The sequence below is a fragment of the Notamacropus eugenii genome, chromosome 1, assembly GCF_028372415.1.
Source record: "Notamacropus eugenii isolate mMacEug1 chromosome 1, mMacEug1.pri_v2, whole genome shotgun sequence".
In the NCBI taxonomy this organism is placed as follows: domain Eukaryota; kingdom Metazoa; phylum Chordata; class Mammalia; order Diprotodontia; family Macropodidae; genus Notamacropus; species Notamacropus eugenii.
This window is the reverse complement of record NC_092872.1, coordinates 478,478,180-478,496,375: the sequence shown is the minus strand read 5'-3', so window position 1 is coordinate 478,496,375 and position 18,196 is coordinate 478,478,180. Positions and strand designations below refer to the sequence as shown.

Genomic DNA, 18,196 nt, shown 5'->3' with positions numbered 1-18,196 from the left:
TTGGTTCACTCTGGGTAAAGATGAGGAAAGGAGAGTGTGACTGACCTTCACAAATCAACCTTACTGATTTGATACCTAAATATAACTAGAAAATGATGGACTGTACTGGCCTGGGTTTTAGGTAAAACTCTTAATCGCTCTGGCATTGCTGTTTTAAAATAGACCTCTTAGTATGTATAATTAATTTTTCAGCGAAATCCACTTTGGGCAGCTTATTTAATTAGTATAAGAGTGAGAGACTGGTGATAATTAAATTAGGGTTCATATACTCCATTATCAGAGGGAAGCTGACAGAATGCAGCTCTCTAGTTTTCATGGGGAATGGGCAATGGGGCAGTAAGATTTTGGCCTTTAATAACCTACAGAGAACTTGATTCTGTGATGATCTAGGATACATAAAATACCATTTGAGAGTAATTACTCATCCTGGAATCGGAAAATGATTGTTTTTGTGCAAAATGATTAGCACTTTAATTAATTTATATGAGGATTAGTGTTGGGTGAAGAGTTGAAATATTTAATTGTAATTTCAGTAAGCACCTTGAGGAAGAGACTAGCAGTCGAGAAAGTACTTGTTTCTAATTAGTCTGGCACAGACAGGATGGCAATCTCAGCTGTTGAGTCGTTTCAGTAGTATCTAACTCTTCCTGACCCCATTTGGGTTTTTTTGGCAAAGATACTAGAGTGATTTACAATTTCCTTCTCTAGCTTTATTTGATGAATGAGGAACTGAGGCAAACAAAATTAAGTGACTTGCCCAAGGTCACACGGCTAGTAAGTATCTGAGACAGGATTTAAATTCATGAAAATGAGTCTTCTCGATTCTAAGGGTAGAGTTCTATCCACTGTGCCACCTAGTTGCTTCTATTAAGAAATTCATACATCATCAATTCTAAAAATATTTATTGACTACCTAAACGTCAGTGGCTCCCTCCAGGATCAAAAATAAGATTCTTTGTTTGCCTTTGAAAAACTTACATTTTTATCTAAATTAATGTATATATGTTTAATGCCATCCCAATTAAATTACCAAAAAATTATTTTACTGAGTTAGAAAACAATAATAATTTTTTTGGAAGACCAAAAGGTCAAGGATATCAAAGAAAGTAATGAAATAAAAGTAAAGGAAGGAGATCTTAAAGATCTTTAACTATACTATATGACAGAAATTATCAAAACTATTACTGGCTAAAAAATAGAAAAGTAGATCAGTAGAACAAAGTAACGTACAATTTAGAGCAGCAAATGGCTATAGTAACCTTGTGTTTGACAAATATAAAAACTTAAGATTTTAGGACAAGAATTCACTATTTAGAGGCAACTAGGTGGTACAGTTTGGAGGACCTGAGTTCAAATCCAGCCTTAGACACTTACCTGCTACATAACCATGGACAAGTCACTTAATTCCAATTGCCTCAAAAAAAAAAATATCATTATTTGGTAAAAATTGTTGGGAAAACCAGAAAGCAGTTTGGCAGAAACTGGGCATAGAACAATATCTTACACTGTTTACCAAGATAAAGCAAAAATGGATACATGATCTCGATATAAAGAGATATATTACAAGAAAATTTGAAGAACATGGAACATATTAGTATCAGAGTTATGGATAGGTGAATAATTTAAAAATAAATGAGAGGATTGGGGGGCATATGGATATTTCCATTACATTAAATTTTAAAAGTTTTGTACAAATAAAACCAATGTAGTTAACATAAGAGGGGAAGCAGAAAAATGAGAAAATTATAGACAATTTCTGAAATAAAGGTCTCATATCTCAAATATATAAAGAACTTTGTCAAATCTATAAGAATATGATTCATTCCCCAATTCGCAAATGGTCAAAGGATATGAATATATGGATATGAAGGATATGGGCAGTTTTCTAATGAATAAATCAAAACAATTTGTAGTCATATGAAAAATGCTTTAAGTTATTATTGATTAGAGAAATGCAAATTAAAACAACCTTGAGATATCATTTTACACCTATCAAATTGGCTAAAATGATAGAAGGGGAAAATGACAAATATTGGAGGGGATGTGGAAAAATTGGGACAGTAATTGACTTGGCAGAACTGTGAACTAAAATCCAACTATTGTGGAGAAAAATTTGGAATTATGCCCAAAAAGTTGTAAAACTGCCTATTTCCTTAGACTTAGTAATACCAGTATTTGGGATGTTTCCCAAGATAATCAGGGAAAAAGGAAAAATATCCTGTATGTTTGAAAATATTTATAGCAGCTCTCTTTGTGGTAGCAAAGAACTGGAATTTTGGGGGATGCTTTTCAATTGGAGAATGGTTGAACAAGTTGTGGTATATGGTTGTGTTGGAATATTACTGTACTATAAGAAATGATGAGCTTAATAATTTTAGAAAAACATGGAAAGTCTTGGAGGAAAATAATGAAGAGCAAAACAAGCAGAACCAAGAGAACATTGTATACAGTAACAGTAATATTGTATTAAGAACAACTTTGAGCAACCAAGTCATTTTGACTATTATAAATACCCAAATAAACTACAAAGGATGTATGAGGGAAGATGCTAATTGCATACAAAGAAAGAATGGATAAACGTATGGTTTTACAAATATATACATATTTGTATCTAATGGGGGCTGGGGAGGAAGAAAGCAGAGGAAAAATAAAGTTACATGATAACTTTATTTAAATATATTTAAAAGGAAGAGCAAGTAGTGCATAACAAGAGTTGCAGTTTCATGTGCAATTCTTTTTCTATGCTACTATGTTATGGAAATGCTTATTATATTTCTTAAATCCAGAATAAAAATGTAATGGAGAATTTACACTTTACTCCTTACCACATTTTAGGATCAAGCAACACTTGTCTTCTTGCTGTTCCTCAAACATGACGATACCATCTACCAGCTCAGTGCATTTTCACAGACTGTCCCCTATGCCTGAGTGCTCTCCCTTTAGTTTTCTTCAAGACTCAGCTTAAACAGCTAGTGCCTACCCTTTGAGATGACTTCCAATAAACTCTATATATCTTATATATACTAAATTGAGTATATATTTTCTATTAGAGTATGAGCTCTTGGAGAGATCATGTTTTTGCCTTTCTTTGTATCCCCAGCACTTAGTACAGTAGCCTGGCATATATTAAGCACATAACAAATGCTTGTTTGAAAGAGATAATAAGAAAGGGGAAAAGACCTACATGTGCAAAAATGTTCATAGCAGCCCTTTTTGTGGTGGCAAAATATTGGAAATGGAGGGGTTGCCCCTCAATTGAGGAGTGGCTGAACAGGATGTGGTATATGAATGTAATAGAATACTATTGTGCAGTAAGAAGTGATGGAATAGGCAGATTTCAGAAAAACCTGGAAAGACTCACACGAACTGAAGCCAAATGAAATGAGCAGAACCAGGAAAACACTGTACACAGTGTCAGCAACACTGTGTGATGATCAAACTATGAATGACTCAGCTCCTCTCAGAACCCAAGGATCCAAGACAAGTACAAAGGATTCCTGAAGGAAAATGCTATCCTTATCCAGATGAAGAACTGATGGACTCCAAATACAGATCAAAGCATGTTTTTTCACGTACTTTATTCTTTCTCATGTTTTTTTTTTTGATCTGTTTGTTTCACAACTGTAACTAATGTGGAAATATTTTTACATGACAGCACATGTATAAACTATATCAAACTGCCTACCATTTTCAGCACATTGCTGCTGAGCTGAAGGGAAGTCTGCTGGACTTGTCCATAACTTCTGGAGAAAGTAGAAAAGGGCAAAGAAAATTACCTGGGTAGGAAGGAAAAGGATGACACTAACTTGTTCGTCCAGCTTTGTATCCAAACAACATGAAAAGTAACGTAGCCTGCAAGGGTACCTAGATACTATTATACCTTGACCAAGTGTGTTAGCAAAGCAGACTTCAGTTATTATAGCTCCTAAGGAAGAAAGTTATTTATCTCCTGAAGCAACATTAACTTCAATTCTTGGAGCTAAAACATAAGTTCCCACTCACTGGCAACTGGCTCAATTAAAGATTCTTCACATTTTCTAAAGTTGTCTTTATTTTTAAGAACAAAGTACAAGTTCGCTGGAGAGGAAGATGAAAATTGTTCAGACACCAACTAGAGTTCAAATTTTTCCTGAATAAAGAAGTTAAGCCTCATAAGGATCTCATGAAGGCAAAATTTCTGATAGTCTTCAAGCACTCAGTGCCCTAAATAATATTTTAACTTTTGCCTTCACCTCATTGCTTTTTCAAAGGCAGGCACACAGGATAGTTTATCCATAAACTCTAAAACTCAAAGCTTCCAAACTGAGATGAACGATTATTGGGTTTGGGCTGAGGTTTATAACCAATTCGGTCATTGATCATTTGTTCTCGGGTCTTGTGGTCATTGCTCAGGCCAATAGCTCCTTCCCCATCACTGGCTCCCACCACATCCACCTCTTCCCTTTGTTTTTTACGAGTCTGAAAATAGAAAAGGTTTAGAAATAATGCATGAACCTGTTAGTGTACTGTTCAGAACACACATGATAAAGAAAAGGGATGCTAAAATAATGACCATTGCAAGTGACCTAACCTGCAGTAAGATTCACATGGGAACAATATTAATTTCTTATTGCATTAATAAAAGCCTCTATTCTTTCAATGTTTTGTTAGATAAAGTCTGGTAAATATCTTTTGGTAAATTTGGTAAATATCTAAAATATCTTTTAAAAAACTTTGCCACCCAAAACGACTACAATGAAGTCATAAGCTCTATATTTCACTTACTATCTTTTCCCAATGAGCAGACCAGTGAAGGAGTATCTTGAATCTCTCTAACTTGATTGTGAAAATTAATGAAACTGCAAATGATAATGGCTTCCTTACAAGGCGGTGACAAAAAAAGTTAAACCTAAAACTTTTCATGTTACTTAATTCACTATAATAGTAATATTAATTGCCAGTGTTTGCATAGTACTTTAAGGTTTATAAAGCATTTTGAAAATATGACCTCATGTTACCTTCACAACCCTGGGAGATGAGTGCAATTATTATCCCATTTTACAGATGAGGAAACTGAGACAGACAGAGGCTAAGTGACTGGTCCAGGGTCACATAGCAAGTCTCAGAAACCATACCTCAACTCGGGGCTTCCTGACTACAGGCCCAGGGCTCTGTCCACTGTGACACCTATCTGCCTCTACTTCATTATTCTGCTATTGTTTTTTCTGATCATTTAAAAATAGTAAGTTCAAAATATTATTTGTGACCAAATAGTTTTTATGAGACCTAAGTTAAAAAAAAAACCCAGCTCCTCCTGGTCTACTAGATGTCCAATCTATGCCACCAATAACTAGCACAATTAAATTTCTATAGGTTTTTCTATAGGGCAGCTAAGTGGCACAGTGGACAGAATACTAGGCCTATAGTCAGAAAGACTCAATACATAAGTTCAAATATAGCCCCAGATACTTACTGTGTGACCCTGGGCAAGTCATTTAATTCTGTTTGCCTCAGTTCCTCATCTGTAAAATGAGCTGGAGAAGGAATGGCAAACCACTCTAGTATTTCTGTAAAGAATACCCCAAATGAGGTCACCAAGAGTCAGACATGACCCAAAAACAACAACAAAAGGTTTTTGTAGGGAAGAAGCTTGGGGAGAAAGAACTAAGAGGCAAGTTTCTGAAACCACAGTGTGATACAGACCAGGGACTATCTTAATTGGTTTCTTGATGTGATCTACAGATGTTAGAATGCAAATGTATTCTTTTACAGGAAAAATTCAAGACTGCCGCAAAAAAAATAAAATTACTATGTATACTGTTTCAAGCCATGAAAGAAAATGAATATTTTAAATTATTTTAGCCTACCTATAAGTATGCAACCCAGAATATTGAAACATAACTAGCATTATAAGTGTATTAGATGCTTTTCAGAAATTTTTAAAAAACATACTCAGTATTTTTTAGTCTTTACATGAGAAGCTATAGCCTTCTCCTAATGCAATAATAATGATTTTCAGATTCAGCATAAGGGATTATTTTTTATTATTATTTTAAAAATGAACCAAGGGACTTGAACTTTCAGGAGCCAAGATAGCAGAGTAAACTGTAAGTACTCTCATCCTCCCTGGTTAACCTTGAAAAGCCCAGAGAATATTGCCCTAGGAAAAATCCTGGAATAAGGGAGCCAGTAGAAAGGGTAAACAGTCTTTTAGCTTGGGAGGCCAGGAAGACCACCAGGAAGGGTCCCTTTTGCTGTGGCTGAAGGGGAGCAGTGCAGGATCAGAAGTGTCCCAGTAAGCCCCATTTGAGCAGACCAGCAGGAGATCCTGAGCCCAAGGGGGGGGTGGAGCCTATAAGCACCAACATCAGGAACCCAGGGGTAGATTAGCACAGACAGGGGAATTGGGCAGACACCAGCACAGAGAGGGATAGTGCAGCCTTACAGGAGAAGACTTCCAGCAGCCAGGCCACTCCTCCCCGACACCTTACACCATGAGTTTAAGTGTAACCCCAGGGAAACTCATTTCACCTGGTTTTGACCGTGGCATACACCAGCCAGCTCACCACCAGATAAGATGCAGTATTATATAAGTTCTAGCTGAAGGAACCAGAGGCCACAAAACACAAAGGCAGTAACCAGGACCCTAGTTACTAGCACAAGAAATGTGGATAGAGCCCCCTATGCCCCAGAAGCAGAGATTCACTTTAAAAGGCAGGAAAAAGGCAATCACCATGAGCAAGAAGCAAATCAGAAAACCAAAGACCATAAAATCTTATTTTACTGGGACAGGGAAGAGCAAAATACTAATTCAGAAGAGGAAAGCATTGACAGTGTACCCACACCTTAAACCTCAAAAGGGAATATGAATTAGACTCAAGCCCAAAGAGCATTCTTGGAAGAGCTCAAGAAGGATTTTAAAAGCCAAATTAAAGATGTAGAAAAAAACCTGACCAATGATTTTAAAAATACAATCAGCTCCTTAAAAAGTAAAATTGGGCAAATGGATAAGGAGATACAAAGCCTAAAAAAAAGAGAAGATAACTCTTTATAAAAGGAGGTACAAAAGCTAGCTGAAGAAAACAATTCTTTAAAAATTAGAATTGGGTAAGTTGGAACTAATGACTCTATGAGGCATCAAGAATCAGTCAAACAAAATCTAAAGAGTGATAAAATAGAATAAAATGTAAAATATCTCACTGTGAAAATAACTGACCTGGAAAACAGATACAGGAGAGAAAATCTAAGAATTATTGGTGTACTGGAAAGGCATGATTTAAAAAAAGAGCCTAGACAATATCTTCCAAGAAATCATCCAGGAAAGCTGCCTTGAGGTCCTAGATCTAGAGGGCAAAATAGTCATCAAAAGACTTCACCAATCACTTCTTGAAAGAGGTCCCAAATTGAAAATATCAAGGAATATTGTTGCCAAATTCCACAATTATCAGGCCAAGGGGAAAATACTGCAAGTAGCTAGAAAGAAATAATTCAAATTTTGAGCAACTACAGTTAGCATCACACAGGACCTTGCAGCTTCTACATTAAAAGATCAGAGGACAAATCATTCCCCAGTTGATAAATGGTCAAAGGATATGAACAGGCAGTTTTCAGAGCAAGAAATTAAAGATATGAAGTCATATGAAAAAATGTTCCAAATCACTATTGATTAGAGAGATGCAAATCAAAACAACTCTGAGGTACCACATCACACCTACTGGATTGGTAAACATGACAGAATAAGATGATGATAAATGCTGGAGAGAATGTGGGAGAGTTGGAACACTAATTCATTGCTGGTGGAGCTGTGAGCTGATCCAGCCATTCTGGAGAACAATTTGGAACTATGTCCAAAAGGCTACAAAAATATGCATACCCTTTGACCCAGCAATACTGCTTCTAGGACTGTATCCCCAAGAGATCATAAAAATGGGAGAGGGTCCTACATGTACAAAAATATTTACAGTAGCACTCTTTGTGGTGGCCAAAAACTGGAAATCAAGGGGATGCCCATCAACTGGGGAATGGCTAAATAAATTATGGTATATGAATGTAATGGAATACTATTGTGCTATAAGAAATGATGACAAGAAGATTTCAGAGAGGCCTGAAAAGACTTATATGAACTGATGCTGAGTGAAAGGAGCAGAACCAGGAGAACTTTGGGCACAGCAATGACCATAGTGTGCAAGAGTTTTCTCTGGTAGACTTGGAACTTCACTGCAATGCAAGGACTTAAAAAAATTCCCAATGGTTGTTTAAGGCAAAATGCCTTCCACATCCAGAGAGAGAACTATGGAATTCAATCGCAGAATGTAGCAGATCATTTTCTTTTGTATTATGTTTTGGTTTGTTATATGATTTCTCCCATTCATTTTAATTCTTCTACACAGCATGACCATAATGAAAATGTATTTAATAGGAATGTATGTGTAGAACTCATAAAACTGTATGCCATCTCGGGGAGGGAGGGGGAAAAATCTAAGTTATATGGTAGTGATTGTAGAACACTGAAAATAAATAAAATTAGTAAAGAAAATTAAAAACAAAAAGATCAGAGGGAATGGAATATGATACTCTGTAAGGCAAAGGAACTTGGACTACAACTAAAGATTAACTACCCAGCAAAACCGAGCATAATCTTTCAGGCAAAGAGATGGATATTCAATGAAATAAGGGATTTCCAGACTTTCCTAATGAAAAGGCCAGAACTCAGTAGAAAATCTGATTTTCAAATACAAGACTCATGAGAGGCATAAAAAGATAAACAGGGGGAAAAAAGGAGAAAAAAAAACTTGTTATTAAATATGGGCAAACTGTTTATATTCCTACATAGGAGGATGATACTTGTTCATCTAGAGAATTGGATATTTATTATAACATTTAAAAGGGATATACATAGAGGGTGTGGCCATAAATTAACTGATGTGATGACAAAAAAACCTAATTAAGGGGTGCAAAGGGAGAAGAGGAAAGGAAGAAGCAGAAAAGGGTAAATTACATCACATGAATAGGCACAAAAACATTATAGCAGAGGGAAAGAAGGGAGGGACATGAGCATTGTTTGAGCTTTACTCTCATCAGATTTGGTTCAAGGAGGGAATGATATTCTCAGTTAAGTATAGAAATCTGACTTGCACTACAGACAGCAGGAGGAGAAAGGGAAAAGGAAAAGGGAGAGGGGGTTAGACGGAAGGGAAGAAGTAGTAAGGGGAAAAAAGGGGAGCTGATAGAAGAGAGGGAAGACTGAAGGAGGCAGAGATCAAAAGTAAAACTCTTTTGAGGAGGGGAAGGGAGAAGGGAGAAATAAAAGCATAAACAGGGGGGAAATTGGATGGAGAGAAAGACATAAGTGTGAATGGGAATGGGATAAACTCTCCCATAAAATGGAGGTGGATAGAAGTATGAATTAAAATCCATTATCCTACAATATGTTGCTTACAAGAAACACATTTGAAACAGGGATAAAGGTAAAAGACTAAAGCAGAATATATTATGCTTCAGCTTAAGTAAAAAGGTAGCAATCCTAGTCTCAAACAAAGCAAAAGCAAAAATAGATCCAATCAAAAGAGATAAGGAAGGAAACTATATTCTGCTAAAAGACACCATAGACAATGAAGTAATATCATCACTAAACCTATATGCACCAAGTGGCATAGCATTCAAATTCTTAGAGGAAAATTAAGGGAGTTACAGGAAGAAATAGACAGCAAAACTATATTAGTGGGGGACCTCAAGCTCCCTCTTTCTGAACTTGATAAATCTAACCACAAAATAAACAAGAAGTTAAGGAGGTGGGTAGAATTCTGGAAGAGGTAAATATGATAGACCTCTGGAGAAAACTGATTGGGGATAGAAAGAAATATACCTTTTTCTCAATGGCACATAGCACATACACAAAAATTGACCATGTACTAGGGCATAAAAACCTCACAATCCAGTGCAGAAGGACAGAAATAGTTAATGCATCTTTTTCAGATCATGATGCAATAAAAATCACATGTAACAAAGGGCCATGGAAAGATAGATCAATATTAATCAGAAATTAAATAATCTAGTCCTAAAGAAGGAATGGATCAAACAACAAATCATAGAAACAATCAATAACTTCATTCAAGGGAATGAAAATAATGGGACAACCTACCAAAACTTATGGGATACAGTAAAGACAGTTCTTAGGGAAAGTTTTATATCTCTGAATGCTTACATGAATCAAATTGAGAAAGAGGAGATCAGTGAACTGGGCATGTAAGTGAAAAAGTTAGAAAAAGAATAAACTGAAAATTCCCAATTACATACCAAATTAAAAATACCTAAAACCAAAGTAGAGATTAATAAAATTGAAATTAAGAAAACTATTGAACTGATAAATAAAACTAAGAGGTGGTTTTATGGAAAAACCACTAAAATTGATAAACCTTTGGTCAATCTGATTTAAAATAGAAAGAAAAAAACCAAATTACCAGAATCAAAAATGAAAAGGGTAAATTCACCTCCAATGAAGAGGAAATTAAAACAATAATTAGAAATCATTTTGCCCAACTGTATGCCTATAAATTTGACAATCTTAGTGAAATGGATGAATATTTACAAAAAATATAAATTGCCCAGATTAACAGAGAAGGAAGTAAGATGCTTAAATAATCCCATCTCAGAAAAAGAAATTGAACAAGCCATCAATGAACTCCCTCTCTAGGGCCAGATGGATTTACAAACAAATTCTATCAAACATTCAAAGAACAGTTAATTTCAATATTATATATAGACTATCTGTGAAAACTGGTGGAGTCCTAACAACTTCTTTTTATGATACAAATATGGTGTTGATACTCAAAGTGAGAAGAGCCAAAACAGAGAATGAAAATTATAGACCAATTTCCCTAATAAATATACATGCAAAAATTTTAAATAAGATATTAGCAAAAAGATTACAGTAACTTATCATAAGAATAATACACTTTCAGGTAGGATTTATACCAGGAATGCAGGGCAGGTTCAATATTAGGAAAACTATCAGCATAACTGATCACATCAACAACAAAACTAACAGAAACCATATGATTATCCCAATAGATTTTAAAAGATTTAAAATACAACACTCGTTCCTATTGAAAACACTAGAGAGTTTAGAAATAAATGGATCTGTCCTAAAAATCATAACTAGCATCTACCTGAAACCATCAAAAAGCATTTCAGGTAATGGGGATAAGTTAGATGCATTTCCAATAAGATTGGGGGGTAAAACAAGGACGTCCATTATCACCACTGTTATTCAATATGGTGCTAGAAATGTTAGCTTTAGCAATAAGAGAAGAAAAAGAAATAGAAGGAATTAGAATAGGCAAAGAAGAAACTGTTATCACTCTTTGCAGACATAATGATGATATATTTAGAAAATCCTAGAGAATCAAGTAAAAAACTACTTGAAATAATGAACAACTTTAGCAAAGTTGCAGGATATAAAATAAACCCACACAAATCATCTGCATTTCCATATATTACTAACAAAACCCAACAGCAAGAGATAGAAAGAGAAATTCCATCTTAAGTTACTGTAAACATCATAAAATATTTGGGAGTCTACCTGCCAAAACAAACCCAGGGACTATACGAACACAGTTACAAAACACTTTTCACACAAATAAAGTCAGATCTAAATAACTGGAAAAATATCAGTTGCTTGTGGGCAGGCCAAGCTAATTATAATAAAAATGACAATTCTACCTAAATTAATTTACTTATTCAGTGCCATACCAATCAAACTCCCAAATAGATCTAGAAAAAAATAATATCAAAATTCATCTAGAAGAGCAAAAATTTCAGAATATCAAGGGAATTAATGAAAAGAAACACTAGGGAGGGTGGCCGAGCCATACCAGATCTTAAATTGTATTAGAAAGCAGCAATCATCAAAACCACTTGCTACTGGCTAAGAAACAGAGGGGTAGATCAGTGGAATAGGTTGGGTACACATGTCACAGTGGTCAATGACTGTAGCAGTCTACTGTTTGATACAGTCAGGGACCCTAGTTTCTAGGATAAGAACTCACTGTTTGACAAAAACTGCTGGGAAAAACTGGAAAATAGTGTGGCAGAAAATGGGTATAGAACAACACCTGACACTGTATACCAGAATAAAGTTCAAATGAGTACATGATCTAGGTATAAATGCTGATACAATAAACAAATTAGGGGAGCAAAAAATAGTTATTTGTCAGATTTATGGAGAATGGAGGAATTTATGACCAAATAAGAGATACAGAACATTATGAAATGTGAAATGGATAATTTTGATTACATTAAATTGAAAGGTTTTTGCACAAAGCCAATGCAACCAACATTGTGAGGGAAAAAGAAAACTGGGAAAGAATTTTTACTAGTATCTGTGATAAAGGCCTAATTTCTAAAATATATAGAGAACTGGGTCAAATGTGTAAGAATACAAGTCATTCCCCAGTTGATAAATAATCAAAGGATATGAACAGGCAGTTTTCAGAGAAAGAAATTAAAGCTATCTATAGTCATATGAAAAAATGCTCTAAATCACTACTGATGCAAATCAAAACAACTTTGAGATACCACATCAGACCTATCAGATTGGCTAACATGACAAAACAGGAAGATGACAAATGTTGGAGAAGATGTGGGAGAGCTGGAACACTAATTCATTGTTGGTAGAACTGTGAGCTGATCCAACCACTCTGGAGAGCAATTTGGAACTGTGCCCAAAGGGCTATAAAAATGGGCATACCCTTTGACCCAGCAGTACTGCTTCTAGGGTTGTATTCCCAAAGAGATCATAAAAATGTTGGAAAAAGACCCACATGTACAAAAATATTTATAGCAGCTCTTTTTGTAGTGGCCAAGAAATGGAAATTGAGGGGATGTCCATCAACTGGGGAATGTCTAAGCAAGCTGTGGTATATGAATGTAATGGAATACTATTGTGCTATAAGAAATGACTAACAGGCAGACTTCAGAAATACCTGGATAGACATATACAAACTGATGCTGAGTGAAGTGAGCAGAACCAGGAGAACATTATACACAGTAACAGCCATAGTATGTGAGGACAGACATATGTGTTAGTATTAGTATATTAGTTAGTTAGTTAATAGTATTTGAGGATAGACTGTTTTTGATAGACTTAGTCCTTTACAGCAATGGAAGGACCTAAAACATTTCCAAAGGACTCATGATGCAAAATGCTATCCACATCCGGGGAAAGAACTATGGAGTCAGAATGTAGAATGAAGCAGACTATTTTCTCTTCTCTTCTGTTTGGTTTTGTTTAGTTTTACTCATGCTTTCTCCCATTCTTTTAATTCTTATATGCAACATGACTAATGTGAAAATGTGTTGAATAAGAATGTACATGTAGAGTGCATATAAGATTGCAAGCCATCTGAGGGAGAGGGGGGAGAAAATAAGAAAACTTATGGAAGTGATTGTTGAAAATTTAAAACAAATAAATAAATTTGGAGGGAAAAAAATGAACTAAGGGTATACTTCAAAGGATTTGAGAATATGAGAATCCTAAACCATAAATCTATTTTTCTGCATTATGCCACTTTGGGAAAGACCTTTTAATAAAAAAAAATGAATACGAAATATGTATATAGAAAAAGAAAAAAAGAAAATTGCTAAATGAAATCACATGAGTCTTTCTGGGTAGTATTCCTCTATCACCACCATCCCTCCACATACCTTCTCAAATTGAACTTTTGCTGTACAAACACCTAAGTTAATGACTAAAGTCTATCTATGGATACCAGTTCAGCCCTAGGGAATAGTCATCCAAAAAGCCTGATGTGTTCTTAATCTGGAAATGTGGCAGTGCACCAACTTGACTTCAGTATCAAACCTTATGTTCTAAGCTAGCTGAATTTTCTTGTAATGTCTACCTGTCTTGCTGGCTGGGCCAAATCTGTGTGTTAACTCTATTAGTGGCACTAGTGCCTTAACGTTGGTGTTTGGCAAAGCCGAAGTTCATTATGCTGGCTAAGATTCATTACCATCAAAGCTTCCAACTGCCCCGAGGCTTATCCTCAGAAAAGAACTTGGAGGCTGAGTAGAGATGGGTTGGGGGGAGGGTTGGACTCCACAAGTAATTTCATTAGTATACAAAGCTCCCAATGAGGAAACCAAAAGAGGGTAGAGAGGTTCAGAATCTTGGCTCCTAGGTTCTGAGAAACCTGGCTTCCTGGTCTGTTCAGGCACCAGAAAAGTCTGTTTTTGAAGAAAAGTCTTCAAAAGCTCTGTTCTTTCTGGCCCCAAATCCATCATTCTCCTCCACAAAGTGCGTTTGGACTCACGATTCCTACAAGTCCAGAAGCTTTCCTCTGCCCTCTGCCCAAAGTTTGTGAGCCACTCCTGGTTCTTCAATCTGATGCTTGTGGCTCTCCTGTGAACTCCCAAACTGTAGTCTCTGGTCCACCTAAGTTCTCTGGCTTTCCTCAGGACCCATGGAGTCTGCAACCTTTCTTTATACCCAATACGCACAGTCAGCAACAGGTAGATCAGGTGCATCCCCAGTAGGGCTCATAATGAAAGCCCTTAATGTAACTGAGGTATCAAGGATGATGACACATCATAGGCCCAGGTTACACTCCTTGTGCATTTTTTTAAAAGTTAAAAAATTATGATGTTGAAAGCAAGCTATAGTTTTTAGGAGGAAATGAAAGCCAGTTCATAAAACATTTTAATAATAGCTATAATTAATATAACTTAATATAAATAAATATAATTTTAATAATAGATGTTCAAACTTTTTTGTTGCTCAGTCTTGTTTAGTTTTGTTGTCATTTTCAGTTGTGTCCAACTCTTCATGACCCATTTAGGGTTTTGGTTTTTTTTTAAAGAGCTTAATAGATGTTTATTGACTTGATAACTACTAGAAGACTCAGAAATATACTTTCTTTCATGTAGTACAGCACTCACATAACAATGTACATCAAAGGTTAACCAGTGGCAATGATATTGAGCACAGCTGAAAGGAACTTGGTTCAAATGCAAATTAGATCATCAAGGGCAAAGTTCAAATACTCTCAAATGTAATCCAAACTGAACCTATGTATAAATCAGGCAGGCTTTACTGATTTGAAATAAATCAAGGTCTTTATCTGACCAGAATCCCCAGCCTTTTAAAATCCAAGACCTACAATTTTTCAGCTCCAGAGGGGGCTGCCTGTTTAAAAAATAAACAAATATATTTTTATTTTTTATTATTATTTTATTTGTTTTCAGTGTTCTACAATCACTTCCAATGTATCTTAGATTTTTTCCCCTCCCTCCTCCCTTACCCTCTACCACCCCTCTCCCTCCCTGAGATGGCATACAGTTTTATATAGGTTCTACACATACATTCCTATTAAATACATTTTCACCTTACTCATGTTGCATAGAAGAATTAAAATGAATGGGAGGAATCATAAAACAAACCAAAACGTAATACAAAAGAAAATGATCTGCTACATTCTGCAATCGAATTCCATAGTTCTTTCTCTGGATGTGGAAGGCATTTTGCCTTAAGAGACCACTGGGAATTTTTTAAATCCTTGCATTGCAATGAAGTACTAAGTCTACCAGAAAAAATCCTCATAGACTGTGGTTGTTGCTGTGTACAGAGTTCTCCTGGTTCTGCTCCTTTCACTCAGCATCAGATCATATAAGTCTTTCCAGGCCTCTCTGAAGTCTTCCTGTTCATCATTTCTTATAGCGCAATAGTATTCCATTACATTCATATGCCACAATTTATTCAGCCATTCCCCAATTGACGGGCCTCCCCTTGATTTCCAGTTTTTGGCCACCACAAAGAGGGCTGCTATAAATATTTTTGTACATGTGGGACCCTTTCCCATTTTTATGATCTCTTGGGGATACTGGAGTGGTTTGCATTTTCCTTCTCCAGCTCATTTTACAGATGAAGAAACTGAGTAAAAGGGTTAAATAACTTGCCCAGAGTCAAGCGAGTATCTGAGGCTGCATTTGCACTCAAGTCTTTCTGATTCCAAGCCCTGCCCTCTATTCCCTGCAATATCTAGCAGCCCATTTAACTTTTAAAATACATTTTTAAAAAACCCATTCATATTCACTATCATATGCAAGATGAAGTGGTTAAAAGTTCACAATGTATGGCTTGCCTTGCTTGCTCCCTAATATAAAAAGACTGAGTTTAATTGAAATTTAAACATGCATAGTTCCATATGAAAATGCTTATTTTGATATGAAGTGACCTTCAAATCAAGGTTCTTCTAAGTAATGATGTGTACACATCTACACTAAAAACTCAATCTTCAACGTTCCTCTCCCAAATGAAATAGGTTTCTAGACAGAATACTTTAGACTAAGATAACACATCCTAAAATACCCACTCCATAAAATAACAGACGTGACCACACTCACCTCCAGATCCTTCCGGATACTCTCGAATTCCTCAATGTCATCTAGCTTCAACTCCAGGCGAGTGGGTTTTCGTCGGAGCATCCTGGTAACAGTTCAACACGTCCAAGCCAAATCCACCAAACTGTCAAAATTTAGGGAGAAGGAAGAGGCTCTACAAGAAGCATACTCTGGTGGGGATGGATTTTCTGCAAGCAAACAACGATACCCTAAACGTACACACAACCTCCTGAGCTGTCAGGAAGCCTCAATGACTCTGATTTCACAGCCATTCAAAAATAGCTGCCTGTGAAACACATAGAAACCAAAAGATGTACAATCCACTTTAATCCAGTAGTACTTCAGCCACATTCAGAGAAATGTACAAGTTTATACAGACAGTTAAAAATAACTTTCCTTAATTCAAAATGAATTACCATTTACAAAATGGATAGTGACAATCACTTTAATACCCTTTGCCTGGGTTTTTAGGGATTTGTGACCACTGGCAAAAGTCAAGTTAAGATTTCATTTTCAAATGAATCACACAGTGGTTGACTTCCTAATTCTAAGGAAAAGTCTCTTTGATTCATAACTATATAATGACTTGATGCAAACTTTTTCAAGGAACAAAAAACAGAAATAAACAATTGCGCAGATTTATGCTAAAATGTTTACAGAGGATTACGCTTTGTAACCATTAAAATGATTACAGAGGAAATCAATAATGCTAGGGTCATTTTTTTTAGCACCATTTAATGATCTGAATTTTAATAAACCTTTTTTTTTTTGGCTTTTCATAGACTTAAAAAGTTTTACTGGTGTTTTTCATGTTGTTATTTCTGAATATCCTTTTCCCCTCCCCTGTAACAGATTCCTATTTAGCAGTGTTAACCTCCCCAACTATTAGCATTGATTTAACATCCCTCTCTTCGGTAATGAAGAACAATGGACCGGAGTCCCTCAATGAGTATGCATGCCAGCATATGCTTTCCCACCGTATTTTAGGATTCTGGGCATACCCACCACACTCTCCAGACCCACTTCAATCCTGGAACCAAGATGAACGGCAGGGGATCTGAGATGGACGGAGCACTAGGTTCAGCGCATCAACCGAATATAAATACAGTAGGCAATTTCTGAGTGGTTCTTATTCCCCATCATCTATATCTAGGTATTTCCCCTACCTCCTTAACGTGGGGTGGGGAAGGGGAGGGGATGGAGGATGCCACCCTGCCTTGAACCTGGTCTACTCCGTGGCCCTTAGTTTCGCCATCTGTAAAACGAGAGTTGACCCATTTCCCCTCTAAGGTCAGTGGAATCAGACTGTGAAGGGAGAGGGAGGTTGTGGTTGAGGCTGGAGCCGTCGTTTCCATGACTACAGAGAGGCAGGCCAGCGGACCGAGCAGCAGGGAAGCCGAAGCCTGCCCGCCGGCGGCCAGCTCCTTCCTCCCGGCTCACGTCCCCTTCCCTTTCCGCCCGCCTCGCCCCAGGAACTAGGTCCTCAGCTCGAAGCAGCCCTCATGGCCCAACACCCACCTCCCCCCAGCGCGGCGCGGCTCAGCTCAGCTTGGTTTAGCCCAGTCCCGGGGCGAAACCGACTTCTCGGACCCCTACCGCCTCCAGCCTGTTCCACTCCGCCTTTCCAGCCACCTACCAATCTTCTGTAGGCTTGACCGCAAGGACTGCATCTCCCGACATGCCGCGTGGCCCCTTCCTTATCCGTCGCTGCTGACTACCTCTCCCAGAGTGCTCCGCGCTTCATTCCCTCAGGTTGCAACAGAAGCCCCTAGACGAAGACTACAATCCCCGGCCTGCTCCGCGCCTCCCCGGGCTTCCG

General features: G+C 36.9%; 1 protein-coding gene across 7 annotated transcripts; it reads right to left on the bottom strand.

The window, feature by feature from the left end:
* Positions 1-4,033: 4,033 nt before the first annotated feature.
* CDC26 (cell division cycle 26) lies at positions 4,034-18,122 on the bottom strand. 7 transcript variants are annotated; one of them, XM_072632492.1, is made up of 4 exons: positions 17,974-18,024; positions 17,383-17,434; positions 16,381-16,501; positions 4,034-4,458 (listed from the first exon to the last, which is right to left on the bottom strand). In XM_072632492.1, the coding sequence occupies exons 3-4, from the start codon at positions 16,459-16,461 to the stop codon at positions 4,282-4,284; spliced, it is 258 nt and encodes an 85-aa protein (XP_072488593.1). In that variant the 5' UTR covers positions 16,462-16,501; positions 17,383-17,434; positions 17,974-18,024; the 3' UTR covers positions 4,034-4,281. The 7 variants fall into 7 exon arrangements, with proteins under 7 accessions (XP_072488593.1, XP_072488594.1, XP_072488592.1 ...); XM_072632493.1 differs by having other exon boundaries at positions 17,379-17,434; positions 17,974-18,020; XM_072632491.1 differs by having other exon boundaries at positions 17,379-17,434; positions 17,896-17,986.
* Positions 18,123-18,196: the final 74 nt, after the last annotated feature.